Source organism: Setaria italica, chromosome II (assembly GCF_000263155.2).
Source record: "Setaria italica strain Yugu1 chromosome II, Setaria_italica_v2.0, whole genome shotgun sequence".
In the NCBI taxonomy this organism is placed as follows: domain Eukaryota; kingdom Viridiplantae; phylum Streptophyta; class Magnoliopsida; order Poales; family Poaceae; genus Setaria; species Setaria italica.
In genome coordinates, this window is record NC_028451.1 from 611,433 (window position 1) to 621,229 (window position 9,797).

At 44.4% G+C, this 9,797-nt stretch overlaps 1 protein-coding gene and 1 long non-coding RNA gene across 2 annotated transcripts; one reads left to right on the top strand and one right to left on the bottom strand.

Moving 5' to 3' along the window:
• Positions 1 to 382: 382 nt before the first annotated feature.
• Positions 383 to 3,649, bottom strand: LOC101779810 (agmatine coumaroyltransferase-2). The gene is made up of 2 exons (XM_004958802.1): positions 2,266 to 3,649; positions 383 to 483 (listed from the first exon to the last, which is right to left on the bottom strand). Exons 1-2 carry the CDS (start codon positions 3,647 to 3,649, stop codon positions 383 to 385), a joined length of 1,485 nt encoding a protein of 494 aa, XP_004958859.1.
• Positions 3,650 to 4,268: 619 nt separating this feature from the next.
• LOC106804174 lies at positions 4,269 to 4,858 on the top strand. Its single transcript, XR_001393124.2, has 3 exons — positions 4,269 to 4,372; positions 4,669 to 4,745; positions 4,838 to 4,858. It is a non-coding gene; the product is annotated as an uncharacterized LOC106804174 (long non-coding RNA).
• Positions 4,859 to 9,797: the final 4,939 nt, after the last annotated feature.

Sequence of the window (9,797 nt, forward strand, 5' to 3'; positions counted from 1 at the left end):
ACCAGTACTAGAGGCCCCCACTCCAGTACTGGTTGTTCTTTGGAACCGGTACTAGGGGGGGTTAAGGGGTGCTCAGTGCTCCAGCACTAAACACTTAGCCATTTTCCACCTCTCCACTTCATCTTCCTCCTCACGTCGCGGCGCCTCCGTCCGCCACCTCCGTCGCCGCCCCCCGACACCGCCTCGCCTCCGGCCCGACACCATCCCGATGCCATCCTACCCCGTAGCCGCTCCCACCTCGCCCGACGCCACCCCGCCTCCAACGCCGCCGCCCCGACGCCGGCCGCTGCCTCCCCTCTTCGACTCCCCGATGCCGACCACCCCCACCGCCAGTCGCCCCAGCCCACATTGCCCCTGTCGTTCTATTGCTGTTACCCTCTCCTCACCCGTCCGTCCTCTCGTCGCCGACCGCCCTCTCCATGTCGTCGACTGCCGCCCCCTCGTCACCTTCGCCGCCCATCATTGTCACCGCCACCCCCTTGTCTGTAAATTGCATTTCTTCAATTCAATTTTAATTAATTTTATACTATATATCCAGAAAATTGCTTGGTATGTCATATGTTTTTTCAAATCCGTACTTGTTGAACTTGCATAACGTGTTCATCTCGGCGAGCATGTTCTCCGCCGAGCGGCAATGAATGTCAAGGAGGAGCTCTGATTCTAGGGGGAAGAGTGGTAACAGACATCGTGGAAGACCGTGTCCCCTTCCTTGTAGAATCGGAGCTCTTCCAAGGCGAAGTACGGTGCCGTCCGGTGGAGAAATGCTTGCTGAGATGATCACGATCTGCAAGTTCAACTAGTACGGATGGTTATTTATTTAAACATGTTTTTGAGCTAGAATTTGATGGATATTTGATAACTTCAAACCTAGGAATGTTATATAGAAATGTTACTACCCTCGAGGTGGCACCGTTGTCTCATCCTACAAGTGTTCATTTCCCTACTCCCGATATCGTCATGCCAAAAGACGATCGAAGCAATGAAACAATTCCAAACATAGTAATATTATTTCCTTCTTCTAATTGGTTTTGTACTACACATGAATAATTCCTAATTCTACTTACATACAATGTAGGTTATCAACATTATTAGATAGCTTAAACGAGTTGTAGCCCTGTGGTACCACTCCTGGAGTGCAAGCTGATGTAGTTGGTCCAATTAGAAGACTACACATCTCTTTTCAAACACCCATTTGAGGAGCACCAAGAGTACCAGGGCAGCCTAAGCCGATGGTTGCAATTGACGCATGGGGTCCAGCATAACCACATAAGATAATTTTCGAAAGGACTGCTGTGGAGGTATGCCTACAATAGCTAAAGGATCATGGGTACTTTGTGCCAGCCTACTCGTATTTTAAATAAAGGCGCTTGAGGAGGGAAGTAGTAGTGTGATTATGACTGCTGAGAGGCTATGTCATCTAAATCAACATGACATGGTATGGATCTAATCATCCTTTTATCTTTAATTACATTACATCTTTTAAATTTCATAATGTTATTCTCTTCTTTTAGGATATCTATAATCAAACCTTTGCGGTAATAAGCTTTCAAGCGATTCTAGAGCAAGCCATGGAAAGGTTGGGATATAGTTACAATGTTGGATACCCGACACGCACTGAATATTTAACGCTCCAGGCTAAACTCTCTTTCTACAAGGCATCTCAAGCGACAGACACACCATTATTTGAGATTTATGGTTATCCAAATCAGTATCATTCTGAAGCGCTAGAGAGTGCACTAGTTCATGCTCTAACTTATATTGATGATGTTCTAGACTTTAAGATTGTAGATATGAATTATGCTCCATATCTATGTAAGCTATCCGAACTAAGCCCGTAGTATCCATGGACGTAACATTTGTTTTATATATTTGAACTTCTCTCTCAGCCAAGTAATGTTGTATGAACTTAAGTACTTACTTTTCTTATGTATTTAAATTATTATCAGAAGTGGTTCTCTCTAAGATCTCAAATGTAATATTAAAGATAAATAGAACTTTACATATATTAAAATTGGTATACGTAAAGAAAACAAATACGAAATACGAATATAGAATAAAAAATATAAAATAAGAAACGAAAGGAAAAAAATTAGTACCGGTTACCAACCGGTACTAATGAGGCAGCCCCTTTAGTACCTGTTGGTATCCCTAACTGATACTAAAGGGTACTCTTTAGTACCGGTTATTTCAACCGGTACTAAAGGACTCCCTCTAGTACCGGATTGTCCAGTACCGGTTGTACAACCGGTACTAGAGGGGAGTTACTGCCCGTACTAGAGGTGATTTTTCCAGTAGTGTTAGTATCGGGTCCTATTTCAATCGGCACTGAGGCCGTGGGTCCATTCACTAGTAGTGTCTTGAAGGCGTCCATGTGGCGGCTGAAGAGCGTGACGTAGGCGTCGATGCTGCCGTCCCTGTAGTAGGAGGGCACGAGGATGAGGAGGCCCTCCACCGGGAGGTAGCTCGGCATGAAAAAACACGGCCGGCTGCCGCCGAAGTCGAGGTCGTAGAACGGGATCCGCAGCCAACTGTCGACCTCGATGTTGGGGCTCAGCACCATCTCCGCCGCGTCGGCCACCGGCACCAGCCCCTCCGCCTCCACCGCCCCCGATGTCGCGAAGTCGACGAAGGACCCGAAGTAGCTCCCGTCGACTCGGGCAAGCTCCCGGTTGATGAGCTCCACCGCGTGCCGCAGCGGCCGCGCCACCAGGTCCCGCGCCGCCGCGGTGGGGCGCGCCCACAGCACCACGTTGCCTGTGTACCCGTCCGGCACCGGATGGATCATCCGCGCGCGCCCGTCGACGGCGATGCAGACGCTGGTGGTGGCCGCGCCGGCGGCGTGGAGCCCCCGCGCCGCCGTGATGCACCGCCACAGGTGCGCCACCACGCACCGCAGCGTGCTGCAGGGCCGGCCGCCCGGCGGGGACGCCTGGGACTTGAGCCTGGCGATGAACTCCCGGCTGAAGTGGGCTTTGTGGACCAACACCTCGTCGTTGACGTTGTTACCGGCCTCCGAGTGCAGCGGCGCGGCCGCCGGCTCCGGCTTCTTGAACTCGACGCCGCTGTGGTCGAACTCGACCCGCGGCGGGTCACGGGGCTTGAAGAAGGAGGCGCGGTCGTGGACGGGCACCGGGTCGACTGGGACCCCGCGGGTGGCCTGGCTCCACGCGAGGAAGAAGTTGTTGGTGGCGCGGCCGTCGGAGACGAGGTGGTGCGCGGTGAACCCGACGGCGAGCCCGCCGCACGCGAACCGCGTGAGCTGGATGAGCATGACCTCCTCGGCACCGTCCTCGCTCGGGTGCAGGCTCCTCACCTCCGGCGCCGGGCTCAGAGGCAGGACGGAGTCGAGGGCGACGTCCGCCGTGGCCTCCACGAGCCGCGCGCCCTCGCCGTTGAGGAGGAGGATGGCTCGGTTCCCGCGGCCGTCCACGCCGAGCCGCCCCGCCCACTCGGGGTACTCGGCGAGCGCCCTGGCGAGGCCCGCCTCGAGCGCGGCGTTGGGCGGCGTCGGTGGGCGGAAGACGTAGATGACGGAGACGTACGTGTCGAAGTTCACCTTGTCGAACACCGAGAGCGGCACGACGTCCGGCCGGGGGGCGTCGGCGGTGGCGGGCTTGACGGCCTTCGACGAGTTCACGGTGATCTTCATTTTTGAAGAAAAGAATTGTCTCGTAGGAAGCTGCTAATGCACGATCGATGAGCTAACCAATATATAGGGCCGGGCGAGGATATGCCACCGGTCGGAGAGAATATGAGATCGATGGTGGTAGGTGTTGAACCGGCAGCGCTTGTGATTGGTGCCTGCAGTGGACTAGCAAAGTGATGAGGTGCTCGTGGGAAATTAGAAATGGAGCCTGCTCTGCTGCACACACCGACGACACACACAGGGCTTAATCAGCACGTTGGATAATCTTGCTGTTCGTCGGAATGTACTATATATTTATTAGCTAATTTAATTTGGATGATTATTCGGACCCTCTTGTTTTACGATTTCTTTCGGCTCAACGGAAATACCTAATTTCAGGCAGATTGTAATTTTGGTCGTGATCGAAAAGATCGAAATTTTTTGGAATTCGTAAAATTGCAGTCGAAGTTTTGGTGACCCCGGCCTGCTCGTCCACGCCGGATAACATATAGGCCGCATGCATCTTCTTTACTCGCCCAATCCAGAAGCTTGCTGCTCCGCTTCTTGTTAGCCGATCGATATGTTGTCGAAGTCTCGGCAGCTTTTGCTCATTCTGTTTTTCTTATGTCTTGCTTAAATATATCACGAATATCAGATCCCTGCAAATTTGGACTGGTTTGGGTGGTGCACCTGGGATGCATTTTACAAGGCTGTTAACCCAGCAGGGATCGAGGAGGGCCTTAAGAGGTATATGAACAATGTTGTACATTTCCTTTTTCACACAATTATTTATGTAATATTAGAAGGGAATATACATACAGAAGGGCATCTTTTTGCCTCATTTATATTGCTATATCATCTAGTCTTTGCTCCCCAGGTTCACTGTTAGCTGTACCAGCACTACTTATAGGATCCCGTAATCATTTCTTCGAATTGACATATTTGTCTTGTTTTGTGAGAATGGTGCATACAGTGCTTTTTGCATGTTGTTTCTTATAGCTAGTACCTCTGTTTATGCATGTGTTGTTGCTTGTATGCTGCAGATGATGGAATTAGAGCTGAAGAAGCTAGAGGAAACCATCAAAAATATACATGAAGAAATGTTTTATCTCCGCGAAAGGTAGTACGTAGTATCGACTATGACTGGCAATATTGAAACTAACGTTGGCAAAGCATTTCTTGTATCACATTGTGGCTATGTCATGTGTCCAGGGAGGAGGAAATGCAGAACAGGCGAACAAACTCGAGGATGGCTTGGCTCGGGTTCCTCTTGCTCGGCATCTGCTTATCAGTGGCGGGCTTGCAGCTGTGGCACCTGAAGACTTTCTTCGAGAGAAAGAAGCTGCTGTAGCTCCCCAATTATTCACGATAGCACACAGCACTAGAGCGGACAGGTGTAACTTTTTTGTGTGAACGGTTAATCTATGTTACACACAAAATGATAGTTGAACTGCGACACAAAATACATACTCCTAACTAGCATTAGAGGCTTGGTTTCTGTAACTGCTCCAAGGAACTGGACAGCATTTGGATGTCTCAGCTTCATTAGCAAGTTGACTTCATGCTTGAAATCTTGGTTGCAGATTATAAGCAAAAGTTTTATAAGAAAATATTAGATAAAAACACATACAGAAATATGTGTCCTACAACTAGAACACCTACAGTTACAGATTCAACCAAAATTAGTTTGACACAATTCATGTTAAATGCATGTAATCAGATTGGTTGGAGTACTCAGGGAGGTTAACAGTTATTCTGATAGTTTACTTACATCAAAACGAGCCCTGTTGTAGGTAGCAGGTTTGATGAACTTAAGTTTAACATTTAACCCAATACAAAACGAACTAAAAGTGAAGTACCGTACATCAGTAAACTATGATGATGCTTTATCAAATAACTGCATTGAGTCAGAGATGTTTGAAGACTTGAACCTTTCCAATGACAACTGTTTTTGTGAAGTCCAACTGATGCTTGCTTTCAGGATTAGAAAACTGAAATATCTTGGTATAAATGATAATATTAATGTGCATCATGTGAAACATGATTGGGTCATCTTCAGTGGGGTCCAACGTGAATGATCGTGTTGTGATACCCGTGGATGCTATAGTATTGCCTGGCATTCGTATCCCACATGTCACATGCTGGCATGCCCTAGAGATGCTGGCAGTTGGCATCTGAAAATATATCCATGAAGATTCGAGAAGATATGCACAGGGTAGATGTTCTACTCTTGCAGTTGATCGATCAACATGCAGTGCACATCAATTTAATGGGTAGCTATATATTATCCACTTGATTCCTACAAGGATATAGTACTCCCCCACTTGTTTACAACAGCTTCAGGGCAGGAGGGCACTGGAGCACCACTGTCAAACAACAGCTTATGGCCTAGAGCTAGCTCATCTTCTGCCCCCTCTCACTCTCTCATCTAATTAAGGTCAGACGACTATGACCAAAGCTCGGCAGGCAACAGCGCCTGGAGTACCATGCCTTCTCCTTCCGGCGTTTGAACCTTTCCAATGACACACTGCTTTTGTGAAGTCCAACTGATGCTTTTGCTTTCAGGATTACAAAACTGAAATATCTTGGTATATAAATGATAATACTAATGTGCATCATGTGAAACCTGATTGGGTCATCTTCAACGTGAATAGATTATTCCACTTTGTCATTGTGTTGTGATACCCGCGTGGATGCTATAATATTGCCTGGCATTCGTATCATCCCACATGTCACATGCTGAGATGCATGCTGACGGTCGGCGTTGGTTCCGTGCTGCGAGCGGAGCTGGATGTGTGGATTCAGACACCGGCTTCCCGTCTGCAGCGAAAGGTTGTACGTATATCATCAAGAACCTATCACAGCACATGCAATTCGGGTGTAGACATGAGGGATGACATGGTTGCTTGTGTGTAGACATCATCCGAAATGGGATCTCATAATTCTTTGATAAAACCTGATACCAGGATAAACCTGTCCGTGTGTCGTCCGTCCATGCTTCAAGATTAGCCGTTTATTGCAGTTTATTTCTTGGTTGCTTTTGATGATTTCGTTGAATGGGGGAAGGATTTATGCAAGTATGGCTGCGAACTGTTCCCTCGACAAAGAAAGCAGAAATGTTCAGCAGGTTCACATGAAGAGTGAGCACATGGAATCAACCAATTATGATCCTGTTACCTCGGCAGGTTACGAATACGAAAAGATTGATGATTCCTCCTCTAAAACTGGACATCAGATAGAAATTACAGTCGACAGGATCTGGTTTTGTGATGAACGAAGGTCCATTAGCCACAAGTGATGGTAAAAAGCTGAAGGAGGTATGGCCTTGTTTCGACTGATGATCGTAGCGCCGTTTCTTTGGCCTCTCTTGTCCTGAATCCAAGCTTCAGAAAACACTCAAAGGATTGCTTTTAGATTATGACGCTGCATGTAGGATAAATGAGGCAGAGTTGGCTTTTGCACATGACCACTTCTTCACGGGTGCTGCTTCTGCTAAAGCTGTTATATATCCTGTCACAATACTCGGTGTATGCCGAGAGCAACAATGTTTGCCGAGTGCATTCTATCGGGCACTCAGCAAACAGGCTCTTTGCCGAGTGCTGTGAAAAAAATGCTCGGTAAAATAATTGCACTTGGCAAAAGAGGCAAAAAAACACTCGAAAGCTTGGCACTTGGCAAACAAGAAAAAAAAACACTCGGCAAAAGCTAGGCACTTGGCAAAAACCTGCCACGTGGACATCCGTCAGTCTGTGTGCCGTCCGTTAGTACATTTGCCGAGTGCAATTATTCTCCTTTTCACAAATCTTGTATGCAAAGGTCAATTTGCCTGTTTTGGTTCCTCTATAATAAAAAAAAGGTTTACATCCATGTTCAGTTTTCTAGGTTGAACTGGGCATGCCATGGCTCACATGTTCAGTTTAGATATGAAATTATAGCTGGGACCTTATTTATTATGAAAGAAGAACTCTTTTCTCAATCATTTGTTTCAATGTTGTGAATTGATTATTGATCTAATCATCATAAAAGGTTTGAATGTTCCGCTTGTCAATGAAAAGGTGCATTTATATAAAAAAAGTTGACAAAATAAATTGTCAGTTGGTTCTTGAGGGATAAAATACCGTAGCCGAAAATCTTGTTTACCAGGGCACGTTTTTGAATCATTTCCGTACAAGTAATATGGCTTTCGACCATTATCTTATTTAAATTTGGATTTTCTAGTTTCTTTTATTATCGTATTGTTGTCACCACTGAAAAAGTTAAATAGTGAAATCGGCAAACTTCTCGATCGACCAACAATCGTTTCCGTATAGATGATGTTATTACTCTATGGAAATAAATGTTTGATAACAACAATTGTTACATCCTCGACCTTAACTTGATATTAGAAAAATAACTATTTTTTTCAAATTGAAGCTATAATACACTGCAATTTAAATTATTTTCTTTGTTGGTGCAGAGAACTCTATATCTCAAGCAAAAAGTCATTATAATAACAAGGAATCAGTTTTAAAGAAACTTTACAAGTCCTACTCTTCATTTGGTATAGTGATTGGAACAGGGGGTGCTTCTATAGCAGTTTCACTCCTACCTAATTATATTTCTAGTCCTATAAAGGATTTGCAACTTTGTTCTCTTGCTTTTCACAAGTTTTTTATATTACGCTCCTTGTTAACTTTACATGAGAATGTTCTTGACAACGACAACATATCTTAAGAAAACCCTCTTTTTTTGTGCAAATGAAAAGATCTCATCAGCAAATGAAAGAAAACCCTCTTTTATGTGCCATTGAAAAGATCTTTTCAAGCAATTAAAAGATCTTATCATTCTGGATCTTTTCAATGGTGCATAATAAACGGTTTTGTCATTGTTGTCAAGAACAAGTTCATGTAAAGAGCATATATAAAAAACATGTGAAAACAAGAGAACTAAGTTACGAATCCTTTATAGGTTTGTAAATATAACTAGGTAGGAGTATATAAAGTTCATGTAGAAACACTCCCCCATCTCCAAGGACTACACGAAATGATGAGAAGAATTCTGAATGTTTCTCTTCAACTGATTCCTTAATCTTATAATGGCTTTTCGCTTGAGATATCAGAGTTACCTGGACCAACAAAAATACAAAGAAGCCTAGGTTGCAGATTTTAGCTTAGAATTAAAAAAATTTATATTTATAATATCAAAGTCCAGGTCTTGCTGTTATCAAACATTTGTTTCCACTCTACATAGAGTTGTATACATAAATAACCTTAAAAAATCCTCAAGAACTAACTAAAATTTTTATTTTGTCAAAATATTTCTGATGTAAATGAACCTTTCCACTAACATGTGGAACCTTCAACTCTTTACTTATGATCAGATCAATCAATTCACAATATTCAAACAAACGATTGAAAAGAAAGGTTCCATAAGAAATCCGGTCCTGATCCTTTTCTTGTCATTCTTTCTCTCCGTTCTTTTTGTTGGAAGAGAGGTCTTCTTTCATAAGAAATCTTTTTGGCGATAACTCATTAGTCTGCATTGTAAATCAGCACTTCCAATTCACCAAAATTAACATAAAAATAATTTCCCCTAGAATCAAATGTAACGACTAAACAACACACAAAGGATACCAACAAGCTGCATGAGTTATTACAGTAAATAGAAGGAACACAACAAAGGAAGGAACAACAACTTACAAGCTGCATGACTTGATGGATCAAATTGACATATATGACCTCAATTTTAGTTGGATCTACTATTATAACTAGCATAGTAACCAAATGGTTCCCATGATTCATGGCGATGATACTCAATTTTCACTCAACAAAATCAATTTTTACTCAAGTAGTTGCATTATTGAAGTAAAAAAAACGTACAGCTTCAGGGCCGCAAGCTCTTTGGATAAAGCTAGGCTCTTCTCCTGCAACCGGACAGACTCTGTTGTCTTCCTGCACAACTCCTGCAATTAAGTGAACCCTGAATTAAGATAGCTAATATGTAAGACATGAATTCACATCTAGCAATGGTTCAAATGAACAGGTAGTAACTTACTGCGGTAAATCGGGATATGCTGTGTTTCATTGTCTCCTATTGTGATTACTGAGTGCAAAGACCGAGTGGCGATTACTGAGAGTAGAAATTTTATTCCTCAGCTATCTGATTTTAATTCAATTTTTTTTCTTTTTTTCCC

Bases quoted from the DNA above. Each gene is read 5' to 3' on its own strand.
- LOC101779810 (XM_004958802.1), bottom strand. From the start codon at position 3,649: ATGAAGATCACCGTGAACTCGTCGAAGGCCGTCAAGCCCGCCACCGCC. The intron at 484-2,265 runs GTAACTCCCCTC...TGCAATTTACAG, and splicing joins AATCACCTCTAGTACGGGCA to ACAAGGGGGTGGCGGTGACA.